Here is a 23,195-nt window from a genome sequence, read left to right on the forward strand (position 1 = left end):
TTGACATGGTTAAATCCATTTCAAATCAGTAAAACAAGGTGGTCATCACAATTTGCCAGCCTCAATAATATTATGCAACCAATGAGGGTTTTTTTTGTGGAGGAAAGTTACTTATAATACCAAGAAAGTTTTCAAGATGTATTTATCTTTAGGAAGGAGAAAAAATATGAGCTTGGATTCTCTGGAAATTTTCCATGGATGGACAACTTTCTTGCTTCTCCTGGCCTGCAGCAGTCTGAAATGTGTACTGAAATATTGCTGCTGGGCAATAGGGGACCACCAGCAACAGGGTTAGAGGGGCATTTCAGGCTACCACGGGAAGAAGGGGTGAAAAAAATTACACCATGTGAGCAAAAAATCCTGCTCCTGTGGGAAAACTCTGGTGGATCAAGTGACAGTTTACATTATCATAATTTAATCCATCTAATCAATGTTTACTGCTGCAAATATATTCTGATTTTCTGTACTTCATAACATTCAGTAAATTTTTAAAAAATGATAGAAAGGAAACACCAATTAGAACTTAATCTTTGTGTGTGTGTTTATGTGTGTGTGCGAGCACGCACACACGCACGCAGTTATACAAGAAAGGTCTGGTTGGTGAAATCTCCCATCCTCTCCAGATCTTGTCAGTATCTCATTAGTTAGTACACCCAATAGGAGAGGCAGACTGTAACACAAATACTGGAGTTACTGTACTTCGTTCTGCCAAGTTTTTGTCTCCTGATTGTCTCCATTCAGGTAAGTACCATTATTATCTATATCAATAGAGAAGTATAAACAAAATCACACTTGGGGGCTGTTTCAGGTTACAGGGGTTTTTTTAATGGTTAACAGAAATTCACACCCTGATTACTGTCTCACTGCAATCACAGCTTTGCTGATTCATGAGTCTACTGATCTGTCTTTTAATATGGTTTATAAATGCTACATCAGAGAAACCTGACCAAGTATAAACTTCACAGTTTCAGAATCTTCAGTAGCTGATAATTAATTATTTTCACATGACTAAGTGCATTGAAACACTATTTTAAATACGGAATTTTAAACACTGCAGAGGTGGAATAGGATTTATTTTGTTGTTTTAATTATATTTATCTGATGCTTTAAAGATTGGAAAAATAGATTTCTCCCCCCCCCACACCCAGTTTTTAAAAGCAGTTGTAGCATTAGTAGAAGTGTTTTAAACAATACAAGTACCACATATTACAAAGAGTCTTCAATGATTCTATCAGAGATAGAGGAAAAAAGAACCTACACTCAAATTTAAACATAAGGGAAAACTAGTAAGGAAAATGTCTAGTTTTCTGGATTTTGAATGCTTTTCTACTTAACATTTGAATTAAAGCATTATTGAAAACAATGCGCAAAATCCATGAGGAACCTCTTCCAGTGGAAATGAATGGGAAATTTTTCTTCTTCTGAGGCTTCATTCCCAAGTATTTATATGAAATACTGAACTTACTGACTTAACTCTGAGACAACAGAATTATGAGAGGCATATAGTTTTAAAACCCAGTATAATGGTTACAACCAGGTTTGCATAGTGGTCAAAAGGCTGGACTATGATCTGGGAGATCTAGATTTGAATCCCTGCTCTGTCATGAGATTTGACCTTGGGCCAGTCATGTACTCTCAGCCCAAACTGTTTTATGTGCTTGCGGAGGAAAAGAATGATAAATGCCTCTTTGGGTCCGAAGGCGTTACATTAAATTGTCCCATCTCCTTCCACTATTACCATTCATGATATCCCTAGTGGATAGTGACCGTGACATCATTCATGATGAGATGCACAATTTCTTACATTCGTGGCCATGCACAGCACATTTCATTATTTTTAAAGATTTAGTGTTTTGTAAAGTTGTAAAGTTATTTCTCATAGAGATAATTATATTAATCTTGATTTTATTATAGTGATACTGTATCATCTAATTATATTATATGCCATCAAATATTATTATGGTAATTTACACAAAGCCACAGTCTTTCATATTGCAAAGATGGAAATTCTTGACTCAGATTTCACTCTTCCCAGCTATTTAAACTCTAACAATGAAGGAATTCTGAATGTGTTTCTTTTAAAAATATATATTTTTAGTCCTTTTATGTTCCTGCAGTAAAAATATATACATGTGTACTAATTGTTTTCATCCACTTATTTTGGTTTGCATATGCTTCTTCCTACGTGGTAGGCTTTTTGTTTTGAGAGTTCATATTGCCCTTTTAAAAAGTGACTATCATGAGGCCCCCCCCCTTGTGAGTCTCCTGATGACTAGAGTTGACACTCTGAAGGTCTCCTGGAATTACAACTGATTTCCAGATGATAGAGGTCAATTCCCCTAGAGAAAACAGCTGCTTTGGAAGATGGACTTTATGGCATTATATCCTTTTGAGGTCCTTCCTCGTCTCGAACTCTACCCTTCCCATTCTCTATCCCTCAAATCTCCAGGGATTTCCCAACCTGAAGCTGGCAACCCTATCTGATGACAGCTCCATGACTTCTGAGTTGCTCAAGCTGGCTTCAGTGGCTTCCCTGTCCCCTTCACCAAGAAGAGATGGGACAAACAAACTGGGATTTTTCCCATGCTGCTTCTTGCCAACTTTGGTGCTTTGTGAAAGGTGAGTATTCCTGGATGTTGACTCCTTTGCTGATTTGAGGGTCCTGATCCCATTATCCTCTACAGCTACTCCTATTTTTCTTTCCCACAAAGCAACTGACTTTCTTTCTCTCTCTCCCTCCCCTCTTTTTTTCTTTGAAACTTTCCTTGTCCAGCCCTTCAACATTCAGCTCTGGACTGAACCCAAAAAAAAAAAAAGACTTACAGATTTTGCTTTTTTGTTCAAGGAGATCATCCCTTCTGCTGCAAGTATATCAACTGGTTAGGGTTTGAGCTGGAAGATAATAGTGATATAGGCAAACAGCTTAATTCTGACCAGTGTTCTGTGATGGAGGACAATTTACTTCAATTTCTTCCTTCTACCTTCAGAACACCACTTTGCCCCCACTCCCACTTTCAAACTACTCCCAAGAATATGATCTCAGGTGATATGGCAGGCTGTGATAGAAGGGAAGGGAATGGAGACAGGAATTTTTCTTCTGCAAGTGCAATACCATACCACACCACAAGCACTGGATACAACCCAAATATTTTTTTAAAAATCCCTGTCTGTGATAGTTAGAATGTTATAATACAAATCCATATCTCTTGTATACATAAATTATGTGTTCCATTTACAAGATGTTTATTATATTCTCACTTGGAAAGAAATATTTTAAACATTTTCAATCATCTTTAAAGATGCAAGTTGAGTTTTTGCTTATCAGAGCAAAAAAACCAAAGTAGATCTTTTTTCTTTATTCACGATGTTTTATAGTTCTGTTACACCACATTAATTTCAAGCTGTAGTTCAATTTGTGAATGAGGGATCCTTTCAAAAATGCTCCAATTTGGACCCAACCTTTTAACTCTTTCATTTGTAAGAGTTCTTTTTTGTATTTAGAATATAGAGCAGAAACATTTGTGCATGATTTTCCTTTGCGGACCCTCCTAGGAAAAAAGATGCCCATCTTTGGATGTTTAACTAACCGTGACAATGTGGTATTGATGGAGAAATGCTGGAAAAGTTTTACCAAGTTGATAATGAGGTACCAAACTGAATCATTAGCGCATGTGCTCATTACAGAGTTTGGGATTTAAGCAATGCAATTCACAAGATTCAGAATGTCCAACTGAAAGGAAAAGAAACCAGAAATGATAGTAACAAAAGATACTTTGTTGTTCTTTTGGAGTGATTCATGATAATAAGCAATTTATTTTTCATATGATTTCAATACCACTGATTATGCTTACTGGTTTCCCCAAAAATTGCTCTACTCTTTTCATATTGTGGTTTGAAATGGTAATGTTGTTCATTTCTAAATACAAATACAAAAGATGTTAGGGTTTAAAGATTGCAATGAACACTGTTTTAGGTTGTATTTCTGAGCCACTGAAACCCAATGGGAAAAAAACCAAAGATAATACTAGGAGAAATAAATGCAACAGTGAAGGCAAAGAAAATAAATGATGAAATAGATTGCATAACTCTAAACTGGATGGGACTTGGAAATAAATGTTCTTTGTTTATGTTATTTTATTTTATCCCATGTTTCTCTTCAATGGGAATCCATGACAGCTTATTGCGATGTTCCATCCTCCCACATTTGTATCCTCATACAACAACCCTGTGAGATTGGTTAGGATGAGACTGTGCTGGGCCAAAGTTCACCCAATGAGCTTCCATAACAGATTAATAATTGATTGAATTTGGTTCTTCCAGACAGTAGTCTGACATACCAGTCACTATACCATGCCAACTCTCTTCTGATGAGGAAGACTTGCAACCAAAGCTGGTGTGAGGACAAAGATAACGAACAACAGCAAGGATTATCTGGACAGGTCACCTGACTCAATCACTCCCAGTGATACCATCTCCTCAGCATTTGATAACTACAACACCCACTAGGTGTGGTGCCAATGCTCAGGTCTCATGCCAGTTCCTATGGGATAAGATGGCCAGTGTTTTGCACATACAACTTTACCTTACCACAGCTTTTGCAGCAGTCAGTCCTTGGCTAGTAGAAACCAGAGCTGCACCTCTTATACCTAACGCTCACTTACTTTAGGTGGCCTTATGGTTTAGGGTTCTATCATTGCTCTGGGAAGGCACACTCTTGTCATAGCAATCATCATTCTGCCTGGCTGTTTTGTTTCAACTACCAGCTGCCATTCTGGATTGACATTCTATCACTTTATGGCCCCAAATGTGACAGGATTTCATGGAGTTTGGGGTGCCAGCGTCTGCATGTAGGACTGAGCAACAGGGAATGGGTCTTATAGGTGATTACAGAGTGGCAGGAGGAAGATACTTTCCTGTACCCTTAGTGAACCTGCATTACGGCTCTTGGGGCTTTATTGTTCTGATCTGGTATAGGGATGCTGTACATTTTACCTCAGACATGAGCTGATTACCGGGCTGGTCTAAGTACCAAACAAGTTGACTACCCACTGAACAGGTTTGTGTTGGATTAAAAAAAATATAAACTGTGCATGTGTGAGAATTCTGGAAATGTAAACAGACTGGCAGCCATTAATACATTTATAACTGATTTATATGCTTTGTGACAAGCTTAACTCTTTTAACAATTGCCTGCTGAGTGGAGCTTAACTCTTTTAACAATTGCCTGCTGAGTGGAGCAGCACTGCTGCAAGGAAGGGGGTGGGCAGGAAGTAGAGCTCAGTTTGGCTATGTGAGATGAAAGAAACAGGATGAAACCATCTGTCCAACATCCATAAACATGGCATAAACAGTCTCTGTTTTCAACTGGCAAACAGGACATGAGCTGAACTTGCAGGTATTTGAGCAGCCCAACTCTGGTATTTTGAATGAGCACCATGTGTGAATCTGATGTTTATACTCTTGTGGGATACATCTATGGATGCACTGGGTCAAATGACCTTTGCTATGTTGTCATTTGTTGATTATAAAGGCCATGTTGTCATTGACTATTTACTGTGAGATACATGTGCCATTTTCCACTTGCTGCATGGCAAGGCACCGTTCCATCACTGGAAAATGAATGGAATGGACCCTTTCAACCAATGTAGTTTCACAGGGCATGGCAATTTTAAAGCCTTATTAAGGTACTTCTCTTTCTCCCCCCTCCCCCCATCTAAATTAATGCCAATAAAGAACTTCTGGTAAGGAAAAACAAAGCAGGGCTAATAAGAAAAAAACACAGCTGAATAAGCAAGATCAACCAAGTCAAGGTATGGCCAGGCAAAGCAAAGAGCCAATCAAGCATTCAGATTGTCTCAGGTGCCTTGGGAATAACAACAACTGTTGATGACATTCTAATCATTCTGTTGTGGTCCACTAGAGATCACCTAAGGACTCTTGCCTCTTGCTCTAGGAATTGTATCCAACTTTTTGGGGGAGGGGGTTCAAGTGTCATGGATATCAAATTACAACACAGGCCTTTTAAAGGATACAATTTCTAGGCAAAGGATGTCTTTTTATGTAAACTCTCTAATCTGAGTTTTTACATGTGTTTTGTTTGCTGGGAAGCTAAATGCTGATTGATCTTCTAGCCTTGTCTTACTTTAGAGTCAGGGCCTACCAAACTCTGCAATTAGGTTAATTTTTAAAAAAAACTAATAGAATTACCAGGCCAAACCTGGCAACTGGTGGGAGGGCAGGGTTTTGAAAATAATTTTGGTATGAATCAGAATTTTATGAGTGTTGTAGGTCATAAATATTCATTGTTGTCAGAAACTATACTAAGCTTTGAAGTTTGCTGCTTGTGGCAGCACCTATTAAGGGCATGGGCGATATATTGCAATTATAAAATAACAAGTAAAACAAACAAAAAGTTCTGCCAGTTCTAGTTTTTTGGCTTAAAACTTCTTTCTCCCCTCTCTTTTTGCATTGAGGAAGTTGTCCCCAAATTATCAGAAAACAGCATACTATGCGCCATCTGTGGATCAAATGGATAGCAATCCAGGTGTGGCTCATTATGGCTGATGGAGTACGCATGTTGCCAACAAAAGCACCATTATTTTACAACAATCCCTTTGTAGTCCTCTGGAATGCACCAACTGAACAATGCCGTCTGCGCTACAACGTGGATTTACATCTTGATGTTTTTGACATCATATCAAATGTTAATGAGACTCTGAGTGGGTCCAGTGTGACAATATTTTACCATACTCATTTGGGGTACTATCCCCATTTTTCGGGTGATGGAGATCCCATCAATGGAGGGATCCCACAAAATGAGAATCTTACCAGGCATCTCACCAAAGCCAAGGCTGATATTAACCAAATCATACCTGTGAGGAAGTTCCGTGGACTTGCAGTCATTGACTGGGAAAACTGGAGACCCCAGTGGGACAGAAATTGGGGTCATAAGAGGATTTACCGAAATAAGTCTCTTGAACTTGTCAGAAAGCGGCATCCACACTGGTCAGAGGACAAAATCAGAAGAGCTGCTAAGAATGAATTTGAAAATTCAGGGAAAAAATTTATGAACAGTACCCTTCGTCTGGCTGAACACATGAGATCAAATGGGCTGTGGGGTTACTATCTGTACCCAGACTGTTATAACTATGATTACAAGGACAATCCAGCCAACTACACTGGTGAATGTCCAGCTATTGAAACATCACGTAATGATGAGCTGCTTTGGTTATGGAAGGAAAGTACAGCCCTGTATCCTTCCATATATTTGGATTCCCTATTGAAGTCAAGCCCAAATGCTTTGAAATTTGTGAGGTATCGGGTTAAAGAAGCATTACGTATTGCATCAATTGCTAGAAAAGACTACACCTTACCTGTTTTTGTTTACTCTAGGCCATTTTATGCCTATACATTTGATCTTTTAACAGAGGTAAGGGCTTGTCATCCATTAGAATCATACTGCCTTCTAGGACTTGCTCCTTTGTTAACTTTCCAGGTTGTCTTGCAGGCCTATAGCTATGGGGTCATAAGGATATTGCCTTCTTTGAAATATCCAAGGCCCCCCTCTTTGAATTCTTAATTTTTAAAAAGAAATAATTTTCTAGCCTTTTTCTTTCAGGACATATAAGGGGAAATGTGCAAGCAATTTTCCATCAGAATGCCTGGGAAGGAACAAGGAAGGGGAAGTTGCATGAGAGCTCTGAAGCTGAGTGATTTAATCTCTTCCTGTCTGAATTCTTTCCCAGCTGCTCAGATTAATTATGTTTTCTCCTTAAACCCTTTACTTCTTTCTTATTTCTTTCACTCTGTTGTAATGCTACATATTACAAGTGAGAATATTGGGCAGAAAATCAGAATGAGATTTATATTATTTTTATTTTTGGTTTCAGAGGGTAGCTGTACAAGTTTGCAGTAGAAGAGTTAGATTTGAGTCCAGTAACTCCTTAGAGACCAACAAGATTTTCAGGGTATAAGCTATTGAAAGTCAAAGCTTCCTATGTGACAAAGAGAGTTTTGTCTCTCAAAAACTTATTCCATGAAAATCTGTTGATTTCTAAGGTGCTACAGGACTTGAATCTCATTATTATTATTTTTGGGATACCGGTATTTGCTTTATCTGCAGTTACAAATTTGCTTCAACAGTAGTTGCAGTGATGGGAAAGGGAGCAACAGATTTGAGTGCCCAGTTTTACTTCACCTGGTACTTGTTTTAATCAATCATTGCAAGCCATAGCTGCAACATGCCTGTGTGAATGAATGTGTACCTCTGAGCATGTACAGAGTGTCTTTTACTCACCAATTAATAACAATTGTCAGGATTTTATCCTCCCCTCCTCCCAAGTTTGGGATAAGGGGTATCACAGAAAATAAATGTGTTCCTGCAGAAGGCCATAGGGATGAGAGGTGATATATGCAGGCAGCCTTAAATCACTTCACTTCTTGCTGGAGAAAATCAACTCTGGGAGGGATCTAAATAACACTGAGCCAAGAATGATACCAGCTTCAAATGCCCACAGTACAAATTATTTGTAGAGCACTTTCCCTTCACTAAATCATACATCCAAATAACTTGTATTAGGGATGAATTTCTAATTTGGAAGAGAGAGATTTGCAGGTGCATGTAAATTTGGATTTTCCCATTTTTGTCATTAAAGATCTGAATAATAGCTACCTTCCTTACCTCCAACTTTTCCCAGCACAGTTTTTAGGGCTGGACTGGAAAATTAAAATAGTTTCTGCTTGAAAATTTCAGTGGCCAGCAGTACAAAAACTGGATATTGGCTCACAAGTTGCCTCCTTCTGGCCCCTTCCGCATGGGCCAAATAAGCCAGGATAACACTGGTAAAAAACCCGGGTGGGGTGGGGGGCTTCGCACAGATCCCGATCCTAACACGGATCCACTCCATGTTTTTCTCCAACCCAGTTTTATCAACAATCGCGTTATGTGTAATTCTTTTGTTTTAACATTGTTTGCAGCTGTGGCCGAGCAAACAGCCATGAATGTGAGCTGCATTAAAACACAAGAATCACACATAATGTGATTCTCAATAACCCCTTCCCCGGTTCCTATCTGTGGAGCCATGCAAGGGAAACAGGCCATATCATGGCCAGGGGGGTTGGTCCTACCTACCTGCGACACTGCAATTTGCAGGCTGGCAGGGAAAAAACAAAAAGGCAAGCAGGGGAGGGGGGAAAGCGCCTCCGTGCTGGCTGTCCAGGGACAGCCAGCCGTATGAAGGGGCCGGGGCAAGGGTGAGTTCATATGACCCACCTTTCGCCCACTTTTATTGGAGTGTGTGGAAAGGGCCTTTGTTAGTAGTAGTTAAGGCAGACAAGTCTCCTGCTATAGCATCACCAGGCTTCTGCTGTTCTGCTCTCTGGCACCTCTGTGGTGGATAAACAGGGTCAACATAATGCACTCTACTTTGTGCCTACCTTGAAGCCAATCCAGAAAGTGAAACTGGTTAGGTTGCTATGGGCCTGCTGGAATACCAGTGGCTGGTGAAAGAATTTAAAAAAGAGCAGGTCAGCATTATATCAAAATTCGTTTTTCACTGGGAGTGACATTACACATCTCTGTGCATTGCCACAAACTCTATTTTTTCCCACAAAACTTCCAGCAATTCCTATAGGCTTGATATCACTTCAGGTGGGGGGTGGGCAGAAGTAATGTCATACTGTTGCTGACAGCTGCCTTTCCAAGTATCTGTTCCCCTTTTCTCCTACTGGTTCAGGCATGGTTCAGAATGTGGCAGTCTTATTATTGTCAAGGGCTAGCTGACAAGGCTACAGTTAGATCAGTTGCCAGTTTTTCTGAGTTCAATTCAAAGGGCTGGTTGTGACATTTAAAGTCTTAGTATGGCCTAGTATCCACAAATATCTAACCACTTCTTTCCAATTTCTATACCAATTACAGTCCTTAGGTTGACACTGGCTGACTGTTCCTCCATTTGAGGTCACATGCCCAGAACTGACAACATTCCATGATAGCTATTTATCATACCTCCTATTCTATGGAAATGGTTCCTTGTTGAGGTGGGGGATACTACTTTTAGGAGGCCTAAAAACTTATTTGCTAAGGTTTTTCATCGGCTGTAAACTGCAGACTTTTTTAAGGGTAGGAGGTCATTTGGAGATATATTGCACTTTTTATGTTTTAAATTTGAATCTGTAAGTGATGAAGTGCAATTTAATATCCCGAAAAACATAGAAAAAACAAAAGGGAGAAGAAACCTCTGAATACTGAAGGAAAATAGATGCTCAGCACCAGCAGTTGTAAGACAATCTGCACCTGCAAATCTCTCTCTTCCAAGACAATCTGCAGCTAATTCGAAAACATACAGTACAATGATAAAAGATACAAAACTGTAATCCTGGACTTTGGGGCTCATATTCAGGAGGTTGTGATACAATTGTTGGATGAGACTTTTCAAAAAGTTATGTGAAATGACCCCCATTAAGCACATTCTCTCAATTAAATTTTCTCCTATTTCTTTTTTTTTTGATGCAATTATTGAAATTGTTTTGCAGAAGAATTATTTTTGATTTGAAAATCAGCATTATTTGCAGATTCAAGGTGTGGCTTGCAGCTGTGCCAGCTATTGCCAATTTGTATTGGACTAATTTGGAAAACAGATTATTTTTCAATCCTCCACCAATTTATTACATCAGTTAAAATTTTATTTCAGATATATTGATGACATCTGTATGATGGAAGAGATGAATTTCTGAACTTTTTTGAGTAACTGAATGGTTTACATCCAACCATTAAATTTTTTAATATATCTGACTTCAGATAGATTGCTTTTTTGGACACATTCATGTTTATGAAAGACAGCTGAGAGTTAGGCCATATACAAAACTGACAGGCAAGATTTTGTTATTAAATTGTACCAGCTGTCATCTACTGTGATTAATTAGGAATATTCTGTACAGCTTCTTTTTGTTAGAAAGGGATTAAACAATGTTTCTTTTGAAGAAAAAAAATAGCAACTTTACTTCAGAACAACAATACAGAAACACAACAGTAAAACAGTACACAGAGAAAATCAATTAACATCTTTGTGAAGTAAAGAGACAGTTTAAGAGATGCTGGAGGGGAGGGGCTAATTCTGGCGGGAACAGTTCTGAGTTAACAATCCCCACCCTTCAGAAACAGTAAATACTCTATGCAAATTAGGCTTTGTTGATTTCTAACATTTTTCACATCTGGTTTGGAGTGTTATGTGGAAGCTGAGAACCTGGCTCAGTAATTTCAAGAACATGGATATCCTACCAATGCCATTTGTAAACTAATGAAAGATTTATTTGTGTAATATTTCACTTCTGACTGGCAGAGCTCAATTTTTTAATTATTATTACAATTCTCCCCACTTGCTGTACAAATCAAGAGTATTATCCCTAAGCACTGACACTTGTTAAACTCCATTCCATCCTGTGATACTAAGCCCATTATGGGATTCACGAGATCCATCAAAGATCTTTTGGTATGTGCTGACTTTAAAACTGCAAGTAGCACACACATTTTGAAACATCATTACAAATGTTATGGATTCACCTGTTGTACACAGGCAATTTAAACCAAAGTTTTCATTCATCTTTTTCTTAAAAGGACTTTTACTTTGTTCGTCATCTAATGTTGTGTGCATTCTCATTTGCCCCTGAGATCTTCTATAAATGGGCACTACTACATGTTCCTTGAGACATGGAATCTCTGAATACTGTAGTAAAATCAGAAATTTCAATTTTCAAGCTTCTTTAGTACTAATTTCATGGAAAAGCATAATCTACAAACGGATTTTAAGTTTTTGGTTATTGACAGGATATTTCCCAGATCTTATCAGTTTACTAACACAGAACAATTACTACTGTAGAGGAAGGCTCATTGATTTTGACTTTAAATTCATTATGTCTACATGGTCTCAACTACCGTTTCGATTTATGTTCTTTCATACAAAATGAGATCATGTATGCAAGAGAGTTTTATCTCAAATTTACAGAACATCTTTCTCACTTAGTTCTTGTCCCTTTAAGGATGGACACTACTATATGCATATAGACTTTGCTGATGTAATATTTACATATTTATTTATATATCAAACTTGACACTTCCTCTTCCACGGTGGGTTCAGACTGGCTCGTATCATATAAATATACAATTAAATTGTGCATAAATATATTGCCTCTAAAATAAATCTAAATAATCTGTGTACAATTATTTAAAGTCTATGGTGCTAACACAACCAGGGTGGAGCAATAAAACACCCCAGTTCTATGAAGAGAAGAAAGGGGAGAGGTGAGGGAATGGAGGCCAGCCAAGATGGATACAACACCATTGCTTTCCTCAACTATAGATCTGGTGCAACAGCTCTGTCTTGCAAGCCCTGAGGAATTGGGACAAGTCCCACAGGGCTCTGGTCTCATCAGTGGCATAGAGCGAATAGGGTGGGGTGGGGTGACGCCCCAGGTGGAGCCACAGTGGAGGCATGACCGGGTCATGGAGGGGCATGGAGGGGGCATGGAGGGATGGATGATGCTGCAGCAGGGGTGCAGGGCACACACACGCCCTGAGTGCAGTTTCCCCTTACTCCACTTTTGTCTCATTTGGCAGACCATTCCACTAGGCCTGAGCCAGTACTAAAAAAGCCCTGGCACTAACTGAGGACACCCGGACACTTTTTGGGCCTTATTGCCTTCCAGACAGCATGTGCTAATACGAACTTGTCACTTCATTTCCCTCATTTTTTTTTTGTTTAATGTATGGGCTCTAGCAAGAAATATAGTTCTTCACTAATGCAGAGAGAGAGAGAGAGAGAGAGAGAGAGAGAGAGGAAAGGAGGGAGGGAGGGAGAGTGAAGTGGGGATGGGAGGAAGTGGTGAACCAAACACTGAAGGGGGTATTTGGTCATTGACCGTGAATAAAGACTTAACTTCACTGAAGGGGAGGTTGGGCAACAAGGGGTGTGGATAACAGCCGGGTTATTTTGCTGGGAGAAAGATCAAATTGTTATGATCACTAGCTTGGAAACATTTCTGGGAGAAACATTGGGGTAAATGTGTTTATTAAAACTCTGAAGGAGGAGTTTGAAAACATTTCCAAAACTAAACAGGGAGAAGAATGTGTGGAAGTCCACAGAAAAAAGGGGCATTACTGGGTGGATGTGAGGTAAATGACTTGTGCAGAAAAGGTCAAAGTTCTGTGTAACCTGGCTGGAAATTAACAATATGTTTATGTTTTTTGGTAGCTGTACATGTTATATTTTTCTTTGTTGTAGAATTGCAATGTCACATTTTGAAGAAGACAGATCTAGATGGGAAATTAACCAGAATACTGTCGCTGTATTGTTGTGGTTTTCCGTACCACAATGGATACTTTGTTTCTGTTTACTATAATTGTACTGTATTACATGGTTAACAAGTTTTCTGTTATTACTCATAATAGCTTATACTATGGAAATTTTAGTGTTCATATTATCTGCTTGATTTTGCATCTTTCATAATAACAATACTGTACCTTTTTTTGAATTAGCAGCAGATTGTTATATGAACATATTGCAACATCTGGGGCTGAGCACCTTTCCCTCTTCAATTTAATATCCAGACAAATATGTGGTGGACCACAAAGTTGTTCAGCACACATTCTCAGAAAAATGTCAGGGAATGAAGATATTTGGATCTACTATCAGAGTGTCTGAAGAAGAATCTTTACCCGAGTCTTCTGAATCGAACAAAAAATCATTCTTATTGTATGCGAAGGAATGGGAATAAGAATTCCTCATCAATTCTTTTTGTTGGTATTTCTTTTCATCTGATAGATGCTGAACTGGCGATAGTAAGCTAGTGTCAAAAAGAATGGGCAGCTGAGATGGTGGAACAATGGAAAAGAAAGTACTGAGGTTACAGGTTGATTATTAGATCTATTTTCATCCCTTCACTGGTCAGATTGTTATCATCAGCTGGTTAACACTGTTCTCAAGAGTCAGGAGTAAGGAGCTAAATTCTGTACAAATGTGTTTTGCTGGTATTTGATGATATGGCTCAGTCTCCAGCCACAACCCTGTTCCACTCAGTCATAACATTTCTGAAACTATTATTGGCAACTGAACTTCTCAGCAGCAGAATCAAACCATGATGACACTGTTAGTGATCAACATGAGGCTTAAATTATACTTTACCCTGTTCCTATTTGCCAGTTCTATCAATGTTCTCTTGCATCTCTGTTAACTCTGAAGTATTTGCAACTGCAGCAAGGAAATTTGTAAAGAAAGAAAATAATCAAGGCACACCTAAATTACCCTTATCAAAGGAACAGAGACATCATACATTTTTGCTAGCTTATCACCTAAGTAATGTCAAAGAATGTGAAATAATTGTTTGCATGTTGCCTGTGGTTTAATTTGCCTGTGCACTCCAACACACACCAGCTGGGTCACCTTGGGCTAGTCACAGTTCTTCTGAGCTCTCTCAGTCCCATCCACCTCACAGGGTGTTTGTTATGGGGGGCAGGGGGTGGATAAGGAAGGAAAGGAGATTGTAAGCCCCTTTTGAGTTTTCTTACAGGAGAGAAAGGGGGATATAAATCCAAACTTTTTCTTCTTAATTCATATATCACCAAGTGTTTACTGATGAACTCTTTGTTGCAACAAAAAGCCTTAAGGAATTTGCAACTGGAGAAACGTAGCTGGACACACAGACATAAAGATTTTTAAGATAAAACAAAAATAACTGTAATTCTTTCTACAAATTAAACTGAGCCAGTTTGATTATTAGTTTCAAAAAGGAATGTGAAAAAAGAACCATATTATGAGGGAGAAAAATCCAAAACATTACTTATAGAATAATTTAATTATTTGTTTGTGGTTTAGTTAGGTACTGTTGCTTTATGTCTTGCATTGCAAAGATCTATTATCAAAAAGTAGTTCAAAAGCATTTTTCCTTGTATAAATATTCAGTGGTTTTTGCTGTGCTAACTGTGAAAATAATGAATAAATATACTGTGAACCCAAACAGTGTAGGATATCAGGATTAGCACTTTACTCCTGACTCTTTAGAACAGTGCACTCATTCTGCTAATATCTGTGGTAAGGTGGTTTTACAGGATTGTTGCTGTACTTTAAAAACCCACAAAATGCATTTGACTGTCAATAAAGGGTAGGGCTAAAGGAAGATATAGTTTGAATCATTGGCTATGTTGCCTCTGCTCTTACTGTTCGTTTATTGTGCATAGTGCCATACTATATTATGCATGTTTGTTTATTCATTTTCAGGAAGACCTGGAAAATACTATTGGTGAGAGTGCTGCACAGGGGGCAGCAGGAGTTGTCCTTTGGGGAAGCATCAAATATGCCAGCTCCAGAGTAAGTGAGTGTGGGTTAAACATAAGAGATCTCCATTCCCAAGACCTCATAACAATGTCACTTTCTTTACTTGGCTGAGACTAAACCATGAGAAGTTAAGATTAATTCCTGAATTGATTAAAGTCATGAAATAAATAGATATAGAAACCATCCCCTTGTCTAGTAAATTTTCACACACTGTTAGCATATTTGGAAAATCTATATACTATTTATGGGTTCAGTAGTGATGTGTTAAAAAGCACTCTCATCTGAGTCAAATAATGATAGAGGGGAAAAAATTAGGAGGTACTTTATTTAAATATTCATATGCATCAACATGATTACATTCCCTTATATGATAATGGACAGCTGAAAGTGTGAAGTAACTAGTGAAAGCCACTGTAAGGAGTTATCTGCATTGAAGACCCAGTTGCACATTTATTACTAGATAATGCAGTAACAGCACATGTTTCTGATGGGGTTTCTGTACATGGACACATGGATTAGTTGTTCAGGAAGAGCAATGCAACTATTCCTTGTGATTTTAGGAAGACAAAGATGAGGAAAAACTAATGGTGTCCAGAAGAGAACATTTCAGATCACTTTTGTAATTAGCAACAAATGTAATTTACAAAGTGTTCATATATCTAATGTTCTACCACATGTTACTAAAAACTAGGGCTACTGTGAATTTTGCCTAAAACTTGTTTGACTATCAAACTTACTGTGTTCAAAGGTTACAACCAGATGTGAGCCAATTACTGAGCCTGTTTGGTTTATGTCAAGCAGTAGCAATTACCTGCTGAACCAGTTTGCATAGGGTTTCCTCAAAACTATGGTCCTTTCCACACGGGCCATAAACGGCGCCCTGGGGATGGCAAAAATGCCGCCCCCAGGGAGCCGTTTGCACAGGCGGCGCTGCCAAAACGCATCAGTGCCGACCTGGCTCCCCTCCCCCTCCCCCAGGGTGGAATCAGGCCACCTCCAAAAACCTCCCTCCTGGAGGGACGTTTTTGGAACAACAGCGCATTCCCGGTGGCGCCGTGCGAACGGCACTGCAGGGAATGCGCTGTTTTCCGCATCCCTCTCCCACTCACCTTGTCGCCTCCGTCGCTCTGCTGGCCTCCTAAGACCCTCCCTCGCTGGCCTCCAACCCCTGGAGGTCGGAGGGCAGTGTGGGCGGGTCTACGGAGGCCAGCAGGGCGACGGAGGCGACAAGGTGAGTGGGAGAGGGACGGGGAAGAGGCGGCTCCGTGCAGAGCTGCCTCTCCTGCGCCGGCCTCTGCGGGGGCCGCTCGCATGCTTCTGTGCAAACGGCCCCCACCCCTGCACCGGCAGAATTCATGAATGTAAAAAGAAACTGTCAGTTCAAACCAATTGACAACCATTAATATCAATAAGGTCTACTTAGCTGAACACCAAACACAACTTTTGTTGAGTAACAGTTTATACAGTTTGTCAATGATCTTGTCTGTTGATGGGGCCTAGAGGACTTCCTGAAGCCAGCTCCTGGTCTGAGCCCTTCCTGCTATCAATCTTTCCCAAAGTTCTAGAAGGAGCCGGGGGGGTGGGGGCGGAGGGAGGGAGAGCTTCCAGAACTTACAGTAATAACACTGCCTCTGTGTTCATATCCTGTAGCCTGGGAACCAGGGGGAATACAGACCTCCATTCAGTCCCAGTAAACACTAGGAATAAGATTTTGAACCCTTTGTTGCAGTTTAGCTGATCCTTGATCCTTTTGATCAATTGTCTTTATAGCCATTTAAGTACAATGCCAATTTCTTAGTAACCAGTTTGTTCCCGTGAGCTTTTTCCACCCTCCCTGGCTGGCAGAAAAATATCAGCATTATTATGCTATAGCTTTTTAGTCTTTAAAGTTGGGCTTAGAAGGATGTTGGTGAGGTTGGCTGAGTATTGTGAGGTGAATGAGCTAAGAGTTAACTACAATAAAACTAAACTTGTAATTTTTGGAAATAATATAACAAAGCATAAATCGGCCATTTAGGGACATGAAATAGAACAATGTTCATCCTTCAGATGTTTGGGCATAAACTTGCAGTCCACCCTATCATGGCAGGCCTACTTCAAGGTAAATCTCATAACAGCATGACACACAATTTGTGTTATATTAAAATTTTACTATTCAAAGGGCAGTCAGCTAGTTGCACCAGCTCTTAAGGTATTCCACAGCAATTGCCCAGCTTCTCTATGGGACAGAAATCTGGGAATGGAAATTGAGTGTAGTAGAAGAGCTAGAAACTATTCATAACAAATTTCTGAGGAAGATCCAGGGTCTTCTTTAAGCTGCTCCTGCTGTACTGTTAAGGTTGGAGGTGGTCTACCATTTCTACAAGGGTTCATCTCAGATTGCTAATTTATTACAAAAACCTAGAAAGCATCTCTGAGAACCATTTTGTCAAATTCTGTTACTAGTATCTTGTGAAAGATAACAAATGGTTCAATTTATTAGCTCCCATTGCATGGTTATATTCTCTGTCATCAACTGATGTCGATTTCGCACTTGCGTTATCGACCTAAGTTCGAGCTGCGTTCGACCTAAGTACTCCACTCAACCACTGGGATCGACGTGGTTTCGCACCAGCTTCGCCCCGTGTAACGGTCAAATTTCCAACTTCAGTTGGGACCTACTATTTTTTCAGGGAACCAAGCTTGAACTCAGCTGAATTCCAGTAAAGTGCGGAATCTCTGCGCCAGGAGTCCCCCGTTCAGTCAATCATAGCTAAGTGCTTTGGGCATGCGTAGAGCTGGAGAACCGCCACTGCGAAAAGTGCGCCTAATTTTTTCCCTTCTTTTGTGTGTTCAAAGCGATGGCTTGGTGCACAAACGGCGCACAATTTCTGCGTACCAATGTAAGCAGCCAATCAAAAAACATCACCTTCGTCCCTCCATTCCTGCGGTGATTTTTTTAAAAAACATGTGTGCGGATAGATGGGACATGGCAGCTGGTACAGCAGGCATGGCTGGTGCAGAAAGCTCTGGTGCAGAAACGCTCAGATCAAGCTCTCCAACAGAAACGGCAACTTGCGCCAAATTTCTGACAAGAGGCAGGAGCTATGCAAAACTCGCCCTCATCTGTACGGCGCTTTGTCGCGTCGCCTCTACGTAGCTCCTATGTAGGTTTTTTTAAAAAGGGAAACGCGGGGTCACGTTTCCTGCTATAGAACAGTAGCCAATCAGAACGGAGCGGCGAAGAGGCACTGGATGATCCCACCCTCTGAGCTGGGATCAAGCTGGTTGCAGTGGGGAACAACAATGGCTTCGACCTAGGTCAGTACCCTTCTCAGGGAATTGGGTTGAACCTATTATTACTTGTGTGCGGAATCGCCCTGAGACAGTTAAACTACGAGAAACCAATAAAATTTGTGACTCAGAGTGAACTGTTGGCTCGAAATTTTCAATCTGATATCCTAAAGTAAAAATAACTAACTAAATAAAATTTGTTCCCGACACCTAACTGATCTCTTCAGTTCCACTTTAAGAAAGATATTTACTAGCCTTCACTTTCAATACTTTCCCACTGAATATCTCTGTGGTGGATACTGGAAGCTTCCAAGGGATCAGTTGCCCTTGTGACCTTGACCAGTCAGAAGATTTAGCCCATTATGTCTTACCATGCCTTCATGCATACTGATATTATTTGAGGTAAATGTCTCAGGCAAATCTTATCTGAAATTACTGGTTCTGAAGACAGGCTGTGATTTTTATTGGTTGATTTTTTCCTAAGGCTGCTACTTTTATTTTCTTAGCAACCACTTTAAGGAGGAAACTAGTTGCAGGCCAAAATCTTAAAGCTAAATTGTAAATGTGATGTTTGAATTTTACTATTTTACATTGATATGATGATAGAGATATCATGCCAGTGTGTGTAGAGGATTGCATGGTTTTATGGTATTTTATGTGATTGTGATAGCCTAGGGCTTGAAATAGACTACTACTAGTATTAACCAGTTTGTCATTTTTGTTTTCTTTTAGGATAGCTGTACAGTTGTAAAAGATTATATAGATGGTGCCTTGGGACATTACATCCTTAATGTGACCTCTGCGGCTAAGCTATGCAGTAAAGTTCTCTGCAAGAAGAATGGGAGATGCATTCGTAAAACTGGCAAACCAAATGCCTATCTGTATTTGCCTTCTGACAGTTTTAAGATGAGCCTCAATGCCTCAAGGAGGAAAATGCTTGTGAGTGGGAGATTGAAAAAAGAAGATGAAAAGAATATGAGACAGAGATTCAGGTGCCAGTGTTACAAGGGCTGGATGGGTGATTTTTGTGAGCTGCCTGTTTTCCAAAAAGGGGGCAAATATATTGCTGACAAAAGCAAAACAGATCTATTTCCATATTCAAAATTTTATGACCAAAATCTTGTTGAAACATGGTATTCCAGTCAAGCATCTGCCAAAATCCAGAAAACCATGTATTAAATATGAAATGACATTCTTGGGAATGTAGTTTGATTTATAGTGCTCTAATCAGCTATCTTACTGTGATATCAACAACTTGAGCTTTCCTTAGAGTGATTAGAACTGTGGAATAGTTCTAGTTTACAGCTACTCCCTGAGATGGAGGAGCAGTATAGAAATCTAATAAAATAAAAAAATAAATTAAAATAAGGTCATTCATTTCAACGAACTTAGTCTGAAAGAACTCTGCATATGTTTGCACTGTAAATGTCTTCAGCCACAGAATAGTTGATGCAGGCAATATTGGTTGCTAAAGCCTGGTCAGTAATTCTGGTACATTTTTGAAATATCATGAACAACACGTAGGCAGTATATCTGTCTGTATGCACATCTTCTCCTGCATGAGTCTGCAGGTTCTATAAGCTCTTGTTCTTTACTTGTGAATTTTTCTTTTATACATAGTGTTCCTCCAGCAATGGCAATTAGTCTGATTAGCAAATGCTGTAGACAGGGTTACATTCCGTTACTCTATCACAGTGGTCCCCAACCTTGTTGAACTTGTAGGAACGTTTGGATTTTGAGAAGATAGCCGCATAAGATCTCCACTACAATATATTCACAAATGACACTAGGAAAACACAGATCATTCATTACTCATCCATGAGATTATAGAGAACCTCCATATTCCCAGGTAGCAAACCTCTGCAACCCAGTGCTAGGAAGCAGGATCAGTAGAAGACTTTGGCCTCTGTGCCCTGTTTGGTCCTTCAGGGCAACTGGTTGACTGTGTGTGAAACAAGTTACAGAACTAGATGGACCACTGTTCTGATCCAGCAGGGCTGTTATGAGGTTCTTAGAACAGCTTTACACTATCCACATTCCGACTATATCACAAGGAAAAAGCAAGAGCCGCAATTGCACATCCCAAGCAACACATTACCATATCTTCAGCTTGCCAATTTGCAGAATATTAATGGATTAAACATTTTCAAGATAATCCAGAAAACATCCATTTTACAGAAGAGTGATTGAAGTTGAACATCTTTTGTGTAAAAGACAGTGAATCTATGGCAGAAAATATCAGAATAATGCAGATTGGTCATTCAAGAAAGTAAGACTTGTTAAATACTCATATAGTTCCTCCATGCATACTGATTATCTCGCTGTCTCACACTAGCCCTTCCACAGAAGTCTCCAACTACTTGTTATTTCTGTCTCATTTCTTCTCTTTTATACATGCATAGCCTTATACTCCCTTCTCCTGCTGCTGGCTTCCTCAGTCTTCCCGCTCTGGACAGCAAAGTGTTACTTGCAAGAGCAAACAGCTGTGGACTTGACAAGAAAGAAACCCACCTCAAGACTAGCATGCTTGCCTGCTAGTGTTTGGATGATTCTACTACTGCTTATAGGGTGAATGGGCTGTGGTGAAGGGGACTGGTGCTGCTACTGCAAGTATGCTGGCACTACAGCAAAGCCCCATCAGACAGTTGCCCCTGTGGTGATCCAGAGATCATCTAGCCATACTGTCCACAAATAAATCCTTTTCTCTGAGTTTGTGAACCCTAAACCAGCCAGTGAGGTGCCTGTGAGGCTAAAAAAGCGATGAAGGATCAAGGGTTGTGAGTAGTCATAGCCCAGAAAAAAATAGACATTGATTCTTATTCTGTCTTAAAGAGATAAGTTTCATAATTCCTTACACTACAGTGAAGGAAATGTACCCAATGAGATACTGAGCTGCAAGAAAGACAGAGTATGGTTTTAAGCTTTGACAAGATAAAAAAAATCCAAGAGTATTCATTTTTCAGCCTTGTCTTCATTGGTTGTGGCAGCTTAGTCATGGAAAATCCAGAGACTCAGGAAGAGACTAATGGAAATGGTGGTGAAAGAAAAAAACTAACAAACTAGGAGTGGGGATGGGGGAGCTTGAGCCCAAGGTACTCCTTAGAGGGGGGCACAGGCAAAGCCCCCTACACTGATTGATCTGCAATTGGGGCAGCAGAAACAGCCATGCTTCTACTGCCTGCCTCTTCCCTCACCATACACAGAGAGAGAGGGAGGGAGGAAAGAGAGCCAAAGGGGGCAGAGGCAAGGCCCACAAGGGCCATCTGGCCAATCCTGTGCCCTCTTGTCCTCCCAGGCAATCAGGAGCTGGCCCTGTGAGCTATTAGTAGTTTCAACTACTATACATGGGTTCTCTCTGCTCTGGTGCTGGTGCTGTGGCTGTCTCTACAGTTGTCTCAGCAGCACCCTGTAGCTATTTGTCCTTGCTTGCCTGGATACTTCGTCCCTGCTGCTGCTGCATTAGGAATCATCATGCTGTTTATGTTGGCTTGAGTAATTTGGGAGTCTGAGGAAGGCACTGGCCCTTGACCCCTCTCTAGGGGCCCTAGAGTGATGGCTAGGCTGGTGTGTGGAGTGGTAGATTTCGCCACTTTTGGACCCTTTTCTGGGTCGTGTGTGTGTGTGTGTGTGTGTGTGTGTGTGTGTGTATGTATGTGTGTGTGTGTTTGCCACCTTGTTGCCTCTGCTGTGGAGTTTGAGCTGGTTGGGGAGGAGGCAATTTTGCTGTCATTTGGCCTGGGCTGGGGGAGGGGGAGTTTGCCACTTTACCACCTCTGAGCCCAGCCTATACAATGTTGGCTTTGGGTATACAACAAAAGAGCTCTGAGAATTTTTTTAAAAATTCCTGGTTTTGCTTACAATATAATTTGTTTTACTGATTCATTTCATAAAGTGGATCATTTTACAATGCATAATTAATTTGCAGACTTGATTTTTCACAAGATTTCAGCTTAAATTACTTTTTATAAAATATTAGACAAATGTATAAAGAATAGGTTTATAAATGACCAGGAGAACTAAATGGAACTTCCATGTACGGAAGCAATATATGTCAAGCAACAGATTCTGAGAAGAAACATTTGAAGGCAAGCAATATCTTCAAGCCATATATTGCAATATTGTTGCAGTTGCCTAGCAACCTCTAAAAGGTCCAGTTAAGAGCTTAGAGAGTATTATTTTCTTAAAGCTACAGGCACTGTTTTTTATTATTTTGTGGAGTTTAAATCCCCCAGTATATTTTTTCCAAGTTTCAGATTTCTCTGCAGATAGGTTTGTAGAAATCCCCCTTTCTTGATCTGTCCCTGTCTCCATTTTTCAGATATATTAATGTATAATTTACAGCCCGTTTTGGTATTAGGTATATGACTATTCCCCATTACCAATAAAAAAGGTTTTTTCATTATATTATTTTTTAAAAAATTTATCTACATTTTAAAAAAATCAGTGGAATTATTTGATTCTAATCCATTAGCAAGTTGCTGGCTGGTGAGAAAATACTAATATCTCTAAACTTTTCACTCCTAAAAGGGTAACTCCTAGACCGTGGTGGGGAATCTTTGGCACTCCAGATGTTAAGGACTACAATTCCCATCAGCCCCT

General features: G+C 39.9%; 1 protein-coding gene across 4 annotated transcripts; it reads left to right on the forward strand.

Annotated features, from left to right (window-relative positions):
* Positions 1–632: 632 nt before the first annotated feature.
* Positions 633–22,033, forward strand: LOC125435178 (hyaluronidase-4-like). 4 transcript variants are annotated; one of them, XM_048501285.1, is made up of 5 exons: positions 633–741; positions 2,450–2,619; positions 6,474–7,429; positions 15,267–15,356; positions 19,329–22,033. In XM_048501285.1, exons 2-5 carry the CDS (start codon positions 2,556–2,558, stop codon positions 19,773–19,775), a joined length of 1,557 nt encoding a protein of 518 aa, XP_048357242.1. In that variant the 5' UTR covers positions 633–741; positions 2,450–2,555; the 3' UTR covers positions 19,776–22,033. The 4 variants fall into 4 exon arrangements, with proteins under 4 accessions (XP_048357242.1, XP_048357240.1, XP_048357243.1 ...); XM_048501283.1 differs by having other exon boundaries at positions 6,478–7,429; XM_048501286.1 differs by lacking the exon at positions 2,450–2,619 and having other exon boundaries at positions 637–741; positions 6,478–7,429.
* The last annotated feature ends 1,162 nt before the right edge of the window (positions 22,034–23,195 follow it).

The sequence above is a fragment of the Sphaerodactylus townsendi genome, linkage group LG06 (assembly GCF_021028975.2).
Source record: "Sphaerodactylus townsendi isolate TG3544 linkage group LG06, MPM_Stown_v2.3, whole genome shotgun sequence".
NCBI classification, from domain to species: Eukaryota; Metazoa; Chordata; class Lepidosauria; order Squamata; family Sphaerodactylidae; genus Sphaerodactylus; species Sphaerodactylus townsendi.